Source organism: Hemicordylus capensis, chromosome 1 (assembly GCF_027244095.1).
Source record: "Hemicordylus capensis ecotype Gifberg chromosome 1, rHemCap1.1.pri, whole genome shotgun sequence".
Classification (NCBI taxonomy): domain Eukaryota; kingdom Metazoa; phylum Chordata; class Lepidosauria; order Squamata; family Cordylidae; genus Hemicordylus; species Hemicordylus capensis.
The window spans coordinates 75313058-75332203 of NC_069657.1; the positions used below are offsets into that span (position 1 = coordinate 75313058).

At 44.0% G+C, this 19146-nt stretch overlaps 1 protein-coding gene across 13 annotated transcripts in view; it reads left to right on the plus strand.

Annotated features, from left to right (window-relative positions):
- Positions 1-19146, plus strand: part of MIDEAS (mitotic deacetylase associated SANT domain protein) — a 117495-nt gene that overhangs the window by 85282 nt on the left and 13067 nt on the right. For all 13 annotated transcript variants that reach the window (XM_053286102.1, XM_053286095.1, XM_053286104.1 and 10 more), the window contains 6 exons: positions 6341-6483; positions 6978-7081; positions 10377-10452; positions 15254-15342; positions 17015-17164; positions 17596-17793. In XM_053286102.1, coding sequence (XP_053142077.1) covers positions 6341-6483; positions 6978-7081; positions 10377-10452; positions 15254-15342; positions 17015-17164; positions 17596-17793 — 760 coding nt within the window. The remainder of the gene's footprint in view (positions 1-6340; positions 6484-6977; positions 7082-10376; positions 10453-15253; positions 15343-17014; positions 17165-17595; positions 17794-19146) is intronic.

Genomic DNA, 19146 nt, shown 5'->3' on the forward strand with positions numbered 1-19146 from the left:
TTGGCTTAACTATGGACAGTTTTGCAGCTTCTTCTCTGGATTTTGTTTTGGCCTTGTTCATCTCTATGATTTTCTGGAATAAAATGCACCTACTCAACTCCTCTTTTAGTGGAAATAGTAGACAAGGGGACAATAGAACCCATTTCCGTGAAAGGTAGGGAGAAGGGGTTTTAACATTTCCTGGTGCCCAAATGGGATGGAGGCCTCTGTCCCATTATGGAGCCATGCAACCTAATCAAATATGTAAAAGTCAGGAAATTCAGAATGTGCTCTTTGCAATGCATTTTTTCCCCTGCTAATGAGGGGGAAATGGTTTTGATGCTAGACGTGAAGGATGCCTATTGCCATGTGGAAATACAGCCAGAACACAGGAAGTATTTAAGATTCACACTGGGTCCACAAATTTATCAGTATGCGGTCCTGCCATTTGGAATCTCAACAGTGGCCCGTGTCTTTACGAATGTGTCAGTGCCATCATAGTACACCTGAGGACATGGGGCATCTCAGCTTATCCTTACCTGGACCACTGGTTGCTGACATCAAAATACAGGGACACCCAATACATGATAGGCCTGTTAGCAGAACTAGGAATCGTGGTGAATCTAAAGAAATGGATCTTAATGCCACAAAAATGAATCCAATTTATTGGTGTGGTTTTGGACTCACAAACGAAGAGAGCATACCTTCTGGAAGACAGGAGACAGTTAATCATAGATCTGATCTCTGCATTCTCCCTGAATCCAAAGCACAGAGCTCAAGCAGTGTAAAATCTGCTTGGCCTCATACACAGCTACTGTGATTCCTGCAAGACTTCAAATGCGCAGACTTCAAAATTGGCTTCTGTTGGTCTTTAGAACAAACTCCGACAGTCAAAACATGTAGCTGACACCTGTCGGAAAATCTCTATGTTGGTGAACCAGGATGGACTCGCTCTCAGTGGATATGCTTTTCAGGCTTCCAATTTTGTCTCGCACAGTGACATTGGATGTCTCTTTTGAAAGGTTAGGAAGCCCACTGCAGAGGGTTCCATGCCCAAGCCAAATAGACACTACAACAAGAGTCCCTTCACATAAACTTCCTGGAATTACTAGCAGTATTCCATGCCCTAAAATCCTTCCTACGCCTTCTAAAGAATCGAGTAATCCAGGTTCTGCTAGACAAAACAATAGCAATTGCCTACATCAACTGCCAAGCGGGGGACAGTCTCCTGGTCCCTCTGCAACCTAGCACTGCAGTTTTGGGAATGGAGCATAAACCACATGTCCATCCACTTGTCCTACACATCAAGGGTATAGAAAGTACCCTGGTGGATGCAGTAAGCAGAGACTTCAGCCTCTTCCAACAACACGAGTGGGAGATAAACCCGGAACTTCTTCAGAGCATGTTTCAGATCTGGGGAACCCTATTGATGGGCCTCTTTGTGATGCAGTACAACAAAAAATGCAAACTGTACTGCTCCAGGGCAGGCATAGGAAAGAACTCCTTGGGAGATGCCTTCCAGATGCCCTGGACAAAACACGTCTACTACCTCTTTCCTCTGTTTTCCTTGCTTTCCCAAGATCATGAGCAAAATCCTGCAGGAAAGGACTGTGCATCCTAAGGTGGGGATGGGGAACCCTACTGCCATGGTTGCCCATCCTTCTGCATCTATCTCAGGGCCACCATTAACACTTCTCCTCCACCAAAACTTTCTTTCACAGAATGGGCTGAGTCTTCCATTTCAACCTCCAGGTGTTGAACCTGACAGCCTGGATGCTCAACAGTTAGATACTAACCTTCTGAATGAAAGAGAGAGGAGTCAACATGGAAGAATTACATGAGCAAATGAAAATGTTTTGCATTATGTGCTGCATCCAAGGGCTTTGACCCTGACAATGTGTCAGTCCGTCAGATCCCTCTGTACCTAACTAGTCTAAAACAATCTGGACTTTAAAACCCTTCTTTCAAAGTTCACTTCACAGCGCTCTCTGCAAGACACCCAAGCTGAGAGGGACGCACAGTGTTCTCCCATCCTGACTCTTTAAGAGATTCCTCAGAGGAATAAATAATCTCTTCCCACCTGCCAGAAAACCTATCGAACCATGAAGTGTCTCATTGGTCTTATCTTCACTTACCGAAGCACCATTAGAACATTTCATCTTTGCTTCCCTCAAATTTTTATCCTTAAAAGTTGCCTTCCTGGTTGCCATAACATTGGCAAGAAGAGCCAGTGAGCTAACAGCTCTTCTTGCTGACTCCCCTTATACAAAATTCTGTCAAGACGAAGTCATTCTGAGTACAGACCTCTCCCTTAGACAAAAAGTAGTTTCCAAATTTCACCTAAATCAGAACATTGTACCTTCTTCTTAAAAACATCCACTCCTCTGGAAAAATGCATGCATTCGTTGGATGTCATGAGTTCTCTCTTATACTACATGGATAGGACAAAACCGTTTAGACAAACCAACTAACTTTTTGGTCTCTTATAAAGGAGAAAATTAAGGAAAATCTGTTTCATGACAAAGCCTGTCCCACTGGCTTGTAGAATTCATCTTCATGTGCTATAACCAGCAAGGGTTAAAGCATCCCTCAACTATCAAGGCACATTCTGCTAGAGCCATGACCACATCAGTGGCCCACATGTCAGGCATCAGCATGAAGGACATCTCTAAAGAAGCCATGTGGTCTAAAGTACTGCCCTTCGTCAGAGACTATGCTGTGGACATCCGCACAGCCATGGAGACCAACTTTGGTTGGGTGGTTTTTAAAAAGGAGCTTTAAACATATCCTAGTACCCTCTACCTTTTAGGTGAGCTCGCTAATCATCCAAGTTGTGAGGGAACATGGATCACCTCAAAGATAAACAGGTTACTTACCTGTAAAGTGCCCTTTCTAGTAATCCATGTTGACTCACAACACCTGCCTGGCCTTCCTCGCAGCTAGGATACTTCCACAGTAATAGACTTAACTGGCTCTCTCAATCCATTGTCTTCACTCATCGCAGTGGCTGATCATGAACGTGCTCTTGCACTGAAAATAATGGTCGCGATTCGGCAGAGCCGAAGAGCACCTCATGGAGCTTAGAATTCTTCCATGGTGGTTACTGTGTGGGCACGGAACCCAAGTTGTAAGTCAACATGGATCACCAGAAAAATCATGTTAACAGGTAAGCAACCTGTTTTTCCGCTTGCCCCATTGTAGTGTGAAAAAGAGAGTGGTTCACATGTGCATTGCACTGCATCCAAGAAAGGAAATCTGTGCAGAAAAGCTGCTTCCATGTGCATATCTTTTCTTGCCAGTATGGGGCAGGGGCTGGGTGTGTGTGCGTTTCCCTTACCATGGCAGTATGTAGCATTGAAACTGAAGAGTGGCTGAGACTAGGATTTGATGCCTTATCTTCTTGAAATTGGCAAATAGTTGCTTTGAGGCGAATCATAGCATGGGATGATTTTCAGCAGGGAATTTGTGCAAGGAAAAGAACTGGGGGCCGCGCAGCCTTGATCAGGATTGGGGACCTTTCACAAGTGCTTCTGGCAAGGCAGCATTTTTCCAACAGGGCATTCTTGCAAATATCTAGTTTGGACTCTCATCAGTTTCTAAATTAACATAAAGTTTTCCAACTGACATCCAAAATAAATCAAACTGGAGCATTCCTTTCTAAAACCATTCTTTTCCAAATTCACAATGCTTGCATAGTGTCATTAAGAAACATTTGCCTGTAGATGGCAGACTTCAGGTTCCTTGCCAATATTTATTTATTTAAAATATTTCTGTACCGCCCAGAACTTGTGTGTCTGGGCAGTTTACAATTAAAATCATTAAAAACATTTAAAATACAGTATTAAAAATTTTAAAACTATAAATCTAATTAAAAGCCTGGATGAACAAACGTGTTTTCAGTTCCTTTTTAAAAGTTGCCAGAGATGGGGACGCTCTTATTTCAACAGGGAGTGCATTCCAAAGTCCAGGAGCAGCAATGGAGAAGGCACGTTCCAAGTAGTCGCCAAGCGAGTTGGCAGCAACCGCAGATGAACTTCTCTCAGGCCTAAGCTGCTTAGGGCTTTATAGGTACCAGCACCTTGTATTTTGCCCGGAAATGTATCAGTAGCCAGTGCAATTCCTTCAAGACAGGAGTAATATGGTATCTCGTAGATGACCCAGAGACCAACCTGGCGGCCACATTCTGGACCAACTGCAGCTTTTGGACTACGTAAAAAGGCAGCCCCACATAGAGTGCATTCCAGTAATCCAGCCTAGAGGTTACCAGCATATGTACCACCGTTTTGAGGTTGTTCATCTCAAGAAATGGGCACAGCTGGAGTATCAGCCGAAGCTGATAAAAAGCACCTCTGGCCACTGCCTCAACCTGGGGCACCAGGGAGAGATTCGGATCCAGAAGTACCCCCAGACTGTGTACCCGTTACTTCTAGGGGAGCGTGATCTCATCCAGAACCGGCAGATCAAACTCATCTCCCGAGTTTCAACCCCACACAATAAGTATCTCTGTCTTATCTGGATTCAGCCTCAGTTCGTTATCCCTCATCCAGCCCATTACTGCCTCCAGGCAGGCATTTAGGGAAGTTATGTCTTCTTCCGATGATGTTGACATGGAGAAATAGATTTGGGTGTCATCAGCATACTGATTACACCCTGCACCAAATCTCCTGATGATCTCTCCCAGGAGTTTCATGTTGATAAACAACATTGGAGACAATATGGAGCCCTGAGTAACACCATAGGAAAGTTCAGATTTTGAAGAACAACACTCTCGTAGAGAGACCACCTGGAATCTGCCAGTGAGGTAGAAGTGGAACCACTGCAAAGCAGTGCCTCTCACTCCCAACCCCCTCAGACATTCCAGAAGGATACCATGATTAATAGTATCTAAAGCCACCAAGAGATCCAAAAGGACCAACAGAGTCACACTCACTCTGTCAGTTCCCAATTGAAGATCATCCATAAGGCTGACCAAGGAAGTCTCCACCCCATAGCCTGCCTGAAAGCCAGTTTGAAATGGGTCTAAATGATCAGTTTCCTCCAAGACGGTCTGGAGCTGGGAGGCCACCACCTTCTCAGTCACCTTGTCCAGCCATGGAAGGTTGGAGACAGGGCTGTATTTGCTTAATTCCGAGGGATCCAAGGCAGGCTTCTTCTGAAGCGGTCTAATGATTGTCTCTATAAGACAAGGAGGCCTCTTGCCCTTCTTCAGAGAAGCATTTATGATCTCTACCGGGCCTCTACAACAGCCTCTCTGCCAGATATTATAAGCCATGTCAGGCAAGGCTCAATAGGGCAGGTAGTAGGCCGTATCATTTCAAGCACATCCTCAGGGGTCACGAACTGAAACTGATCTACGGTCATCACATAAGAGGAGCTGCTGGACACCTCGGCATCAGACTCTGTAACAATTGTGGAGTTTGAATCTAAGTCAGCCCAAATACGAGAAGTTTTGTCCACAAAAAACTCATTTAAAAAGGTCACAGCAAGTAATTGTTGGTTCCAAGTACTGATGCAAGGGGGAACAGGTGCACGTTAGCCCCTTCACGACCCTGGACAACTTCTCCAGACGTGAACTTGCAGATGTGATACAGGAGCTAAAGAATCGCTGCTTTGCCGCATATATCGCCTGAGCATAGATCTTTAAATGCTGTCTGTGTAATAATTTGTCGGATATGAGTCGAATAGAAGTAGCAGCAAGAAAATTGTGTCCTCCCTCCCCCAGATATTGTTGTAAACTTTGAGTCTGTTGCTTAGAGCTCAAGTGTGGTGTGGAGGGTGTTAAAAGCATTTGTATCCCATTGTTCCTCCAAGGAGCTTGGAGTGGTGGTGTCTCAATCCTCCCACCAACCCAGTGAAGTTGTAGATTAGACCGAGTCTTGTCCAAAACTGTGTTCACAGCTTAGCTGGGATTTGTCCCTCAAATCCCCCCTTCGTGCCTAACACTGCAGCCACTGAACCTTTCTGGCTCTCGTATATCTTTCTAATGTGTTTGTACACTTGACAGGCTTTTGAGTACTCCCCAATTATCATTTAGCTGGTTACTTGATGGGACAGACGTGGAGTGTGAAACAAGCATGCAAAGCACATTTCTATACTTGGTTGCCATGCAGACTTAGAGTTTTGTTCTCTGTGGGTAGCTTTTGAATCTCCTCAATTTTTCATGTGCTTGATATGGTGGATGGCCAAAGACAAAATCAAGAGCTTGTATTTTTAAAACTGAACTTTTAAACTGAGCAAGTACATTTAATAGGTACTATTAACATAAGTCTACATCACAAAGTTGGTTGTTAGTCCTGGTAGAAGGGTGTCTCCTAGATATGCTAGATGCATCACTTTTTCTTAATTTGTGTTTATTTTATAGACGGATCAATGTGGGGACCCGGTTTCAAGCAGAAATCCCACCTCTTAGAGATCGCTCTCTGGCAGCCTCTGACAAAGCTAAGGCAGAGTTGGTGTGGCAACCATGGGACAGACTTGAAACAGACACATCTACCCAAGAGCATGGTAAGGAGCTTGAAAACTGAGCTATCTTGATTAGTAGTGGGGCCGATTCGAGGGAACTTACCCGTATGCATTTTCATGCATGCATTCTTAAAGTTACTTGGAAGGTCAGCTGTCCTGTTGAAGGTCCTAAATCCTATTGTTGGACTTTGTCCACAGCCCACCTCTGTTGGTTGACCAGTGTTTGCTAGAAGTGGCTTGGAAGCGCACTATTCTTCTGGAGTGAAATTGTGCAGATTCCATGCTAATCACTCTGTGTGTTGTTTTTTCTCCTGCTCCTGGCGTATAAATGGGACAGACAGTGACAACATAGTGGTAGCAAGCTAAGGGCCTTGGCTGATCTGACTAGGAACCATTATGTTGTTTTTCTCCCAGGGAATTGGTGGGGTGTGTGTGTGTATGAGCAAGAGTAAGTAGGTGGTTTTCCTTATAAACTGACATTTTGGTTATTTCACCCCCCACTCCTTGTTTTGGCTGGATGTTTTGTGATCTAACAGTTGAAAACCTGGTAACTGCTGCTTGCTCAAGTATATTTCCTGGAGGTGGTACCAATCAAGAGCTGGCATATCACTGTCTACATGAAGCAAAAGGAAACATTCTGGTAAGTCTCCAGCAATCCTTGATGCAATCTAATTGGATTTGGCAGCAGGAGGGCTGTTAGTATTGATCTCTATGAGAGGGGAATGGTATTAGCCAAGTTTTATGTGCTTTGCAACAGTGTTCTCTCACTTTTTTCATCTGTGTGCGGAATGAGTTTTGTTCTGGGCGGCAGTCTCAAGGCAGTGTGTGTGCTTGTGCATTCAGAGTGGGACCTTCCTGATCCATTCTGAGCAGGATCTAAAATAAACTGAGCAGACGTCAAAAAACATGTGAGCGCGCACACACAAACGCCTTAGAGGGAACACTGCTTTGCAAATTCTCACCTTAACGTTGGATATTCTGGTAGCAGAACCTCTTACGGGCCCATTGTTTCCTCCTAGACCCATCATTGTGAGGTGGGGAGTGGATAGAATACACATTTTTGGCTCTTCCTCCTCCTGGTCCTCCTTTCAATGCTGATGGTGCATCTGCTTCTTGTCCATCACACTCATAGTACAGCGAGGAATCTCTAGGCTGACAACAGCTAATGTCTGCTTCTGTCTGTTAGCCAGTTGTGAGGAAGTATGCAAAAGTATAGGAGAAGAGTCAAAACTTGATTTCTCACTTCAGATGAAATCTGTATCTAAAAAGAGCTTCTGCTTCACTGGTTTATAATACAGGATTCTTTGTTTTTTATATTCAAGTATGTCAATGAGTCCTGTGGCCTTGGGGATACTTAATTTGAAGCTCTCTGCCTAAATATGTGTAATGAAATGTCTTCATTAATACCAACATGAAGTGCACACAGTTCATTGGCAGGAGTTCTCGCAGTAGAGATGATTTACGGAAGATGAGTTTATTAATGTTTACTGTCTCAGTTTTCTTTATGCAGTCATGGAAGCAATTGATTTCCTGGAGAGTTTAGAAAGATATTGGCCTCTATCTGCTTGCTTTGGAGTATTGTTTACTTGATTAAATGTGGGTGTTAACTGGCTTTGCAAAGAGCCCTTAATTAAAGCGGAACCCCTAGGTGGAAATTCTTCTGTAATTGGGCATGTGCTGACAGGAGCCATTAGCAAGGGAGAGAATACCTCTGTGTAGGAGAAGAGTATTAATTAATTATGTCTCAAATACCTTTATGGGTAGGTGGGAAGTAATTGGTATAGGCTGGAGAGAGAGGAGGATTGAGAATAAATGTAATCCACTTGATAAGTGTGTTTAGATACGGATCTGAGGCTCAGCTCAGCCATGTGCCCATTGTCAAGTCATCGGCTCTTTGCCCGAGTTCCCTACCTGTAAAGCTGAAATACTAAAGTACAACTGCACAGGATGTGAGTGTAGGAATGAGAGCAGCTGCCTTTTCTTTTTAGCTGCCTTGTGAGCTTTTTAACTGGGAAAGGCAGGATATAAATCAATAATAGTAATACAGTAATAATAGGTTATGAAGAGCTTCGCCATGCTCCTTCCCTCAGTGTTTTTTAAAAAACCACTAAAGACATACCTTTTTAAGGAGGCTTTTTAAAGCTCCATCTTTGGTTACATCTGGTAGGTCCTTTAGTTTTTAATTTCTGTAATTTTCAGTTTTTAGCTTTTAAAATAACTTTTAATTTGAACTTGATACTGCTTGTGGTTTTTAACCTGACTTTTAACTTGTTTACTCAAAAGTAACAAATGAAGCGAATTATTGTATATTGTATCTATTTTATTGTTGTAACCCGCCCTGAGCAGTAGTGTACTGGAGGGGCGGGGTATAAGTATTTTTAAAAATAATAAATAAATAAATACATGGAATTTTGGACCTCCCCACCCCCAAAGAAAAGATTAAGAGTGGGGGGAAAGTGAGTGGGGAGATTCTATTGAAGTTCTCGCAGAATGTAAACTGAAGGATCATGTGTTGAAATCTCCACTCATGAAGTTGCTTGCGGTGCAGTGGGTAAAATGATGCACAGGGACTTGAATTCCTTGAGTAGTTTTGTGCAAGTTCAATTCCACCCACAGATAGAGGGTAGTAGTAGCCCTGCTTCAAAGTATATATGTGTCAAGGTGGGCTTTGGTCCAGAAAAGCTTATGCCATGATGAACTTACAAATAGGTTGTATTAGGAACATAGGAAGCTGCCTTATACTGAGTCAGACCATTGGTCCTTCTAGCTCCCTCCCTGACATCTATCTCCAAGATAGGGCTGAGAGAGATTCCTGCCTGCAACCTTGGAGAAGCCGCTGCCAGTCTTTGTAGACAATACTGAGCTAGATAGACCAATGGTCTGACTCAGTATATGGCAGCTTCCTATGTTCCTAGCTCAGTATTATCTACACTGACTAGCAGTGGCTTCTTCAAGGTTGCAGGCAGGAGTCTTTCACAGCCCTGTCTTGAGTTGCCAGGGAGGGAACTTGGAACTTACTGCATGCAGATGCTCTTCTCAGAGCGGCCCCATCCCTTGAAGGGAATATCTTACAGTACTCGTGCACATAGTCTCGCATTCAAATGCAAACTAGGGTAGACCCTACTTAGCAAAGGGGACAATTCATGCTTGCTACCATAAGACAAGCTCTCTTCTCCTTTCGCATTCCAAATGTTTGTATGTAAGTTGGATGTTCATAACTCAGAATGCATATAGTTCCTATGGGGGATGGCTTGTTTGTATGTGTGGGTTGACGTTTATAAGTTGGGGACTCCATTAATTTAATATGCTATGGAGCTTTGTTTGTAAGTATGGGTTGTTTGTAAGTTGGGGAGTATTAGATTTTACGGTGCCTGTATTAGATTTTAAGGTGCCACACAGCTCTGAGAAGAGAGGAGAGCTGGTCTTGTGGTAGCAAGCATGACTTGTCCCCATAGCTAAGCAGGGTCTGCCCTGGTTGCATATGAATGGGAGACTTGATGTGTGAGCACTGCAAGAAATTCCCCTCAGGGGATGAAGCCGCTCTGGGAAGATCAGAAGGTTTCAAGTTCCCTCCCTGGCTTCTCCAAGATAGGGCTGAGAGAGATTCCTGCCTGCAACCTTGGAGAAGCCGCTGCCAGTCTGTGAAGACAATACTGAGCTAGATAGACCAATGGTCTGACTCAGTATATGGCAGTTTCCTATGTTCCTCTGTTCTGTGCTGGCTACAACAAACTAAACCCCTCTGCTTGCCTACCTCAGAGAATTTACTACAGGGATGAATAAGCAACTTCTATCTATTCTGAATCTCCTTACTACTGTGGACTCTACATGTATCACTTGTAAACTATAAAGATCACACTTGTTAGATAGCAGTGTACTTGTTCCAAGTGTTAGCGTTCCATCATAAAACTAGTTTATCTGTGGTTTCTCCCCAGACTGCTCTGACCAAATTGCTGCTGAAGAAGTCTGTGCGATTGTCAAACCACCCCCTGGCAAATTATCACTACACAGGTATACTGAAAATGAGGTAGCGAGCATTACTGCTTCGATTCCCTTTCTTTTGTTCTGACCTGTTCAGGCATAAAACAATGAGTGCTTTTACTCACATACAGTGCCCACAAGAGTGCGCTAGGAGGCCCGGCCCACATGCCAACTATGAGTACAGCATTTGTCTGTTGAGATGAAACCCTGTGCCTGGGAAGAGATCCTTCAAATGACTTGGGAAGGTTGAGATGCCCCATGTTTGTACAAGTGCTGTATTTGTGGTCAGCGGTGGGCCAGGGCTCTGGAGTGTGTCGAGAGGCGGGGACTTGACAGTGTGCTTCAGGGGATGTCATGATTGTGTACATGGTTATAAAACAACTGAATAGGGCTAATATTTAGGCATAGTGGAGTTTTGAAGGTCATCATCCTCATATGCAGGGTTGCAGTTAGATTTGAGATATGTTGCTTGACAACCAAATATTGGCAGCAGTTGGTGGCCTCTCCCAGGGGCTGTTGAATTGTTTCTCTCCATCTCCCCAGCCTCATCTGTATGCACAGTGGGATTGTAGCAAAACCTAAATAATTACGCTTCCTTCTCGCCCCACTCGTCTGTGTATGACTGAACATTGGCTTTCCCTTGACTATGGATAGTGGATGCTAAATTCACTAAGCAACACGTTCAGGGAGATCATACGTTCAAATTAAGATGAGGTTAGACCCAAGGAAGCATAGATGGAAATAAGTTAGGCAACGGAGCTTCCTACCCTGTGCTCTTCCCCCTAGAGCTTCTCCTGAGGGTCAGCAAGATCTCGGTAGCGGATTTCCCCACTCCTGCCTGCAAACATCCGCCCCCCCCGCCCATCACTTCCCAGACCATTTTGGGCAAGGGGTCCCCCAGCCCTCAGGAGTGATGGGGCTTTTTGTTCTGTGTTTGTTTAGGAAGCTGCAGTAGGGAGGAGAGACAGGAAAGTCCCTTTGCATGAGCTTTCTTCTGCTTGTGTTTCTCTGGATCCAGCCTTTTGTTCCAGCTGTTACTTGTGCACATGCTGTGAAGAGGAAGTCCCCTGGCCGCCAAGGTTTGGGGGAGCCACCAAGGCTCAGCCAGGGCACCCCCTTGTTCCCTCCCACACCCAGCTGGCAAACGTAGCACTCGCTGGCTGGGAGCACGAGGCAAGCCCCTCTCCTCTCCTGCCGGTATTTCACTGAAATGCTAGCAGTGCTAGGGGGAAAAGCCCAGCCAGTCAGATACAAGGGGGTGAGGCCCATGCCAAGAACGGGGCCTGTCAACCCTGGCATTGCTTCCCTTCCCCAGTCATCAGTTGGTGGAATCGCTACAGGGAGCTCCTTTCTCTGCCTCCTCGAGAAGGCAGGGAAAGGAGTTCCCTGTCAGCAATTCCATGAACCACTCAGGGGAAGGGAAGTTCTACCAGGGCTGATGGGCCCCATTCTTAGCATGGGCCCCACCCCCTGCATCTGAGGTTACACACAGGTGGCGTGGCCTTGCTGCCATGATAAAACCTAGGGGGCAGGGAGCCGCTGGAGGACTTTGTCCTCTGGCCATGGCAAAGCTCCCTACGCACCTGGAAGGGATTATGTGAACCCAAGGCTTGACCACCTCTTAATGTGCATAAAGATGGAGGCGAAGGGGTTTTGAATAGCTCTGTAATGGTTGTTTGGACTGGAGGACAACAAAAATTCAGTTCCTATTCTGCTTGTATACTTCAGTATCAAGTTGCTAATGGTGTAGAACACTAGTAAACTCAATACCAGCTTGTTGCTTCTTTTTTCACAGTTGTTTTCCCAGTGGAACCAAAACTGCTTTCATCCTGATTCTGTAATATCTATGACAGCTTGTACTTGATGCATTGCTTAGTTCAGTACAGGCTACTTTTAGAAACTATGCTAAAAATACCATGCGTAGCAACTTGTGAAAATGGTGAATCGACAAGAAATATAAGAAACAGCCATCTTAAATTCAGAGTTCCTAGAAACAAGTTCAATGTATTATATTGTATGAGTAGTGCTGGGCTCTTGTGGTCTTAAAGGTGGTCAAGTACTGACCATAGAGAGAAAAATAGCACTCTTGTTGGAGACTTTTTCTCTCCTACATTAGGAAATAGAAGTAGTTTCTAATCCCCTCATTAGAGGTGTATTTCTGAATCTGTTATGGAGGAAGAATGAATTTGGGACATAAACCCATACTTGCCCTCCTCACTCTTGTGAGGTAAACCTTGGGAGCATTATCAGATTTTTCTGTACCTAGTATCTCTCATTTTAAAAGAGATCATAATTGGAAACAGAAGCTACAGATGTAGTCAAGACATAGACTTAATTTTTGCAATTTCCATGACCTAAAAATGGCTTTGAGGGTAAGAAGAGCTCTTGCCCTTTACTTACAATTGTTCATATTTCAGACTTCCTCATTAATTTATTTCCATGATGCACAAAGATCACATTTCACTGAGGTTGTGCAATATGAATAACTGTGGGAAGAGAGTGGATTGTGTAAAATTACTGCTGGAAATGTAGCTGCCATTTCTCTCCTTGAATTTCAGCCATGACCCGAAGAACTGCTTGGGATCACACAAGGGGCTTGTGCTACCCCAGCAGAATTGATTGCTTTGATCAGCTGCCCTAACTGCTTTTGAAGCTTCCCTCTAGGGCTATTCATGCAATTCTTAAAATAAGGATGGGGGAGGCAAGCAGCCCCAGTTCAGAGGCTCATGAGAACCCATGCAACTCCTTCCAATCCAGCCTGTTCAGATCTGGGTAGCCCAACTTTTATACCTTGGTATTTACCCAGGTAGGACAAAAATAGCAACTGTCCTACCTTGGTGCCCCAATCATGTGGGTGTATTTGCCATTCCCAGCAGTCCCTGGGGCTAGCAGCCACATTTGTAAGAGAATGCTGTGGCTAGAGGGCCTGTCATCTGTGAATGTGCTGCTCTGCAAAGCACACATTCTGTTCCTTTCCTAGCAATGGCTTCAGTAGGGCTGGGCCCACCTCCGGACTCTTCCTGGCCAATCGGAGGATGGCTAGTACTGTAAGAGGAATTTCCAGTCTCCAGCCAGCCCAATGCATGCTAAGATAGCTCTTTTGATCATAGTACCCAGCTCCCCCACTGCCTAAGTGTGTTACCTAGCAAATAGGACCAAGTAGCACTCTTGACACTCTTGGCAGTCTGAAACTCCTGCTTCTTCCCAGTGGCAAGGATGGTTTGTTTAAGTCCCTGAGGGGTTGGTTGAGGGAACAATAATGAAAAACATCCACTTCACCAAGTCTCAAGTGCTGTTAATTAATTATATGCACTAGCGTATCCATAGCCCATGGGTTGTGAATGCTGTCTATGTTCATTTAATATGAACCAGTTAGAGATGACAGTGCCCACTGAATTGCACTGTGAGAGCTTGAAAGCACCTTATTGAACAACAGCACCTCATTCTTGTATTTCCCCTCACACTGAAACTTCTGCCCCACCTTTCTTAATACTGTTGGTTGACCTTCTCTGATGTAAAGGTGGAGCTTATTGGCCTTGATGTCACAGTGGCTTGTGGCTCTTGTTCAATTTTTGACTTGTTCTGATATCACCAAAGTCACTGGGCACTCTAGATCAAACCTCTGGACGCCAAGAGGGATGGGGGAGACCTTAGAACTTTGAAACCCACAGTCTTAGTGCAGATTGATCAGTTTTGGAGTCCTTTGATTAAAACACATACAGTACTTCGTTTATGTTTAACATATAATTATAAATCTAACTTGCATTCATACACACACGCACACACATGTATGTATGTATGCATGCATGCTGAGAGCCAGTATGAGCTCTGGACTAGGATCAGCGAGGTCAAGGGTCAAATCTGCACTTGGCTGTGAATCTCACTGGGTGACCAGGGGCCAGTTACTATTAGAGCTAGGCTCAGTGTCCTCCCACATACTACGCTCCTGCTTTTTCCAGGTTGAAAAAATGGCGGGGGAGGCGTGTCACCTTTGTGAGGGGCACTCATGCACCCTTGGAAGTGGCTGCAGTAGCGCTTAAAGCGCTGCTGGGCTTTGCAGTGTCTGCTGCCCACCATTTTCTTCCCAGTATACTGCTGAAAGACTGGTGGCAGCCAGTGTGAAGCCCAGCAGTGCTTGAAGTGGTGCTGCGGCTGCCATTTGCAGAGAGGTAGGGGTGTGTGTGTGTGTGTGTGTGTGTGTGTGTGTGTGTGTGTGAGAGAGAGAGAGAGAGAGAGAGAGAGAGAGAATTACTGCCCTATCACTAACATTGGTCAGCCATTCTTCCACTCCCCTAAAGATGTTTCTCACTTTCATGGCTCCCCCAACAAAAATATTAAAAATTTCTCTCTGCCCTGCAAAGCCTCCAGCATAGCAAACTTTGCCAGAGGTATGGGAGGTGAAAAAATGCTGCCCAGCTTAACCTACATCACATAGTGGTTGTAAAAAAATATGGGGCCTCTGTATGTGTGTGTGTGTGTGTGTGTACATATACTGAAAAAACCTGAATGTTTGGCAGACTAGTTAAAAGAGGCTTAGTGAAGAATTAGTTAAAAGAACAAAAAATGGATTGAAAAAAGTGCAACAAATTAGTGTCTGCCAGTTAGGGTATTTGATGTAGCATTTACCTAAAACTATTGTACCAGTACCAAAATAAAACAAACACAAGCCCCCTGGTAAAACAGCTGTCATGCCAGATGAATAAGGTCAAATACTGCTCAGACAAGGTAGTGGAGTCATTTTTAAGACATGCCCACCTTAGCACAAAAACACGTCATTGTCTGGGGAGGAATAAAAATGTAACGAGTTGTGTTCTACGCTCTCTCTTTGCAGGATCAGATAAGTGGAGTGCGCTTGAGAAAAAGCTCTTCAATAAGGGCCTTGCCATCTACAAGAAAGATTTCTTCTTGGTTCAGAAACTTGTGAGTTTTTGTTTTTGTTTTTTCCTAAACCCTAACCCTTGCAAAAGAATTGATCCACAGGACACACACACACTGACCACGGTGTTTACTTGAGTCTTCAGCTGAACACTTTCATATATTAGTGTTATGTAATGAAATGAAAATGCTAGTCATTTCTGTGCTATTTTATAGGTGACACTTTCCTGCATTCTGGTAATCTCACCATAGGTCTGCATGCTGTGGAGGATGAGAAGTTTATTTTGCCCCAGTCTGTGTGATGCCATATACTTCAAGTATAGAAAAAGCATGTTCACATATGGAGATTATATCTGTGGAAGAAAGAATCTCGTATGAAGTAGTTGTGGGAAGCAGTTGCCTGTAGAAGCTGGAATTTGCATCTCAGAGATAGAGGGAAGCAGTGGGAAGTGTGGAACTTTGTTAGTGTTCTGTACTTTGCTCTCATTCATCCAATTTTCAAGATTTCTTAGGGGCATCATGCGAAGGATGGAAAGGACTGAAAGGGAGAGTGTTGCGGGAAATCACTTGGGGGAAGAGTGAAAAGTTCTGAGAGGAAGGGTGTATATTAGATTGTTTTGCTAGGATTTTTTTGTCTCAATGGTTCTCCCACACACACTTTTCCAGTGCTTTGACTTTTATTATTCCCCCCACTCCTCGGAGACATTTGTATTGCCCTCATCCTTCCATTATTAAGTCCCCAGCTCACTCAAGCCAATTCTACATTTCTTGCTATCTGACTCCAACCCTATAATCACACATAACATTGCCAAGTTCTGTGTGTGGCAGCGTGTAGAATTCATCGGGTCCTGACAGACAGCAAGAGCTAAGCAGGCCCAACACAGCACATGGTCATACAGTGTAGTTTTAAACTGCATAACATTTTGTAGTTGTATAGTTTTACAGATTTTAACCACTTAAAGCTTTTCTTTCGTCTCACCCATTTTTCACTTAAAACCACAGTTTTAAGGTAGCTCACCACAGTTTAACCGTAGTTGTATAACAGTGTAAAGCTTTTAGTCTCTCTAGTCTCACAGTTCTGGGCAAAGCCTGACCTAATGCTTTTTTAATGTACCAGTAATCTATTTTATGCTGGTCAAAGACCATAATAAATATTGATTGATATTCTCCCCCCTTGCATTGAATTTTTGTTGACTTCCTTAGTCTTTGGGATAGAGCAGAATGAATATCTATCTATATTTATGTATACACACATACATACATGTGAGCATATGAAGGCACACGCATACACGGGCGGGAAGAGAGAGAGTTAGTTTATTACTAAGTTTGTGACTGATCTTCATTAAACAAAACACCAGATTTTGACCACAGTCCTGGAAACTGCATGATGGTGGAACTTGTGAATCTCCGCCTCCTGCCACCATTTTTTAAAATAGCAGCCCCTCCCCATCCCTGTTCCCATAGGAGGGGCACTTTTTGAAACCTATAAAGTTTTGAAAACAACAGTTGGGAAGGACTGCTGTTTGACAGAAAAAAGCCAGGTGCTACTGGATATGTGATAAAACCATAGAGAAGGGTAATATACCGGAAGTAACTTGTGAGTTGCATTCTGTATTTCCGAAGGACATGCATAGACCTAGCAAAGGTGTTTTGTGTTGTTTAATATAACTGACTGGCTTTGTTTCTTCCTTTCTTCTTACCTCTCTCTTCATTCCAGATAAAAACCAAAACGGTGGCCCAATGTGTTGAATTCTATTATACATTCAAAAAGCAAGTGAAAATAGGCCGGAATGGGACTTTAATCTTTGGGGATGCTGATGCAGCAAGCGAAAGAGCTTTTAAAGATGAAGCTGAAGTAGATATCAAGGTAACTTGTCAGAACCTTTATTGTGCTTGGTGTTGGCTTTTCCTTTGCTGGATAATTATAAAATTGCACAGATGGCAATAAAGTCTGAAAGCCTAAGTCAGGCATCCCCAAACTGCGGCCCTCCAGATGTTGCTGAACTACAACTTCCAGCATACCCAGCCACAAAAAATTGTGTCTAGGGATGCTGGGAGTTGTAGTTCAGCAACATCTGGAGGGCCGCAGTTTGGGGATGCCTGGCCTAAGTAGTCAATTTCTTATTAGCAACTGAATGACTGGTGAATTTGAGATTTCTTATTAAACTCCACCAGCAAGAATGGTTACAGTGATGATCCCTGGGCTCCATTGGTCTAGGATAGATGCTTCTCTTAATGTCCTGTCTGTGCCCTGAAGTGAATTTTCTAACTTGTGTTTATTTTCCTCCCATTATGAAGAGCTCCCATAGGCTTACACGTACTCTTCCTCCCCGAACATACAATGAAGATTATGAAAACACTGATGATGAAGAGGAAGAAGAAGCTGAGGAAGAATTGACTGTGAAAAAGGAAGCAATAGAAAAGGAGGAACTGCAAGACAAGCACAGCAGCACAGCACTTCCCAAACCCACACAGAATCTACACAGTGAGAATCCAGTAAGTGTGACCAGCTTTAGCAAAATAAATGGCTGTCTTCCCTTAATGTTTCCAGTGGCTTCAACTGAGAACATTTTGTATGGCTAGCTGTAGCAGGATCCTATCAGTCAAAGATGGGCTTGCAAATGTGGATGCATAAAAGCCCTATTCAGGCATTACAGTGTACATGCATATAGGTGTCTGTGCATAGGACCAAACACATGTGTCTGGTTTTGTGTGCATGACTACATATTAAAAGTGAATCTGGGTGCAGGCCCCATGGGATGCACAGTACAGATAGGAAGTACACGACCGTGTGTGTGTGATATGTAAATAATTGTGTGCGTGTGTGTACAGATTTGTATGTGCATATACTGTACATGGATTATATGTATATTTAACCTAATGTGTAGATAGGGTAATATTTTATACCCAAAGAAGTTTTCTGAAATTTCTCCAGTTTTTAACAAAGAAACAGATATTAAATTATGGCTTCCAATTGGCTTGAGATCTCCTTACTGCTTGGTTGGTTTATGCAAATCAAGTGTTGTCATGGGCAACTGTGCCCCCATTGGCTGGGTGGAGGGAAAACAAAAAATGATGGAATTTCAAAATGTTTTGAAAGGGCCTGGGGAGGGAAAGCAGAGTCAGCCCTTAGTGTGCCCTTGAAGAGGATACATCAAGAGAAGAGGAAGGAAGGAATCAAGGAAGGTTTGATTTTGTAGTTTTTGCAGCACTGAGTATATCTCAGATTGACAAAGGCAGAAATTGAGAGCCTGCCTGCTTTCCTTGAGTTGTGGTTTGGTCTATTTGTGAGATGGTGGTGTGGCAAGAAATGTTCAGTGGCAGGCGTGTGTGTGTGTGTGTGATATTGATTGATTGCTTGGTTATAGCTGTGATCGCTCCACGTCTGGCCTTGAGAGTAACTTGTGCTTCACTCACTACTCTGGTCTTCTCTGCAATCTGCATTGCAAGGTGTACTCAATCAAAATGTAGCTGAAGACATTATTCCAGTTGAGCTTATGGCTATGTTTGCTGGCTGCTAAGGGTGCTGCTGTGGCAGCTGTTGCAATAGTGAAGTAAAGAGTAATAATTGCATGTGGGAGCAACTTGTGCCATAGGAACATAGGGAGCTGCCATATACTGAGTCAGACCATAGGTCAAGCTAGTTCAGTATTATCTACCCAGACTGGCAGTTGCTTCTCCAAGACTGTAGGCAGGAATCTCTCTCAGCCCTATCTTGGAGATGCCAGGGAGGGAACTTGCAACCTTCTGCTCTTCCCAGAGTGGCTCCACCCCCAAGGGGAATATCTTACAGTGCTCGCACATCAAGTCTCCCATTCATATGCAGCCAGGATGGACCCTGCTTAACTA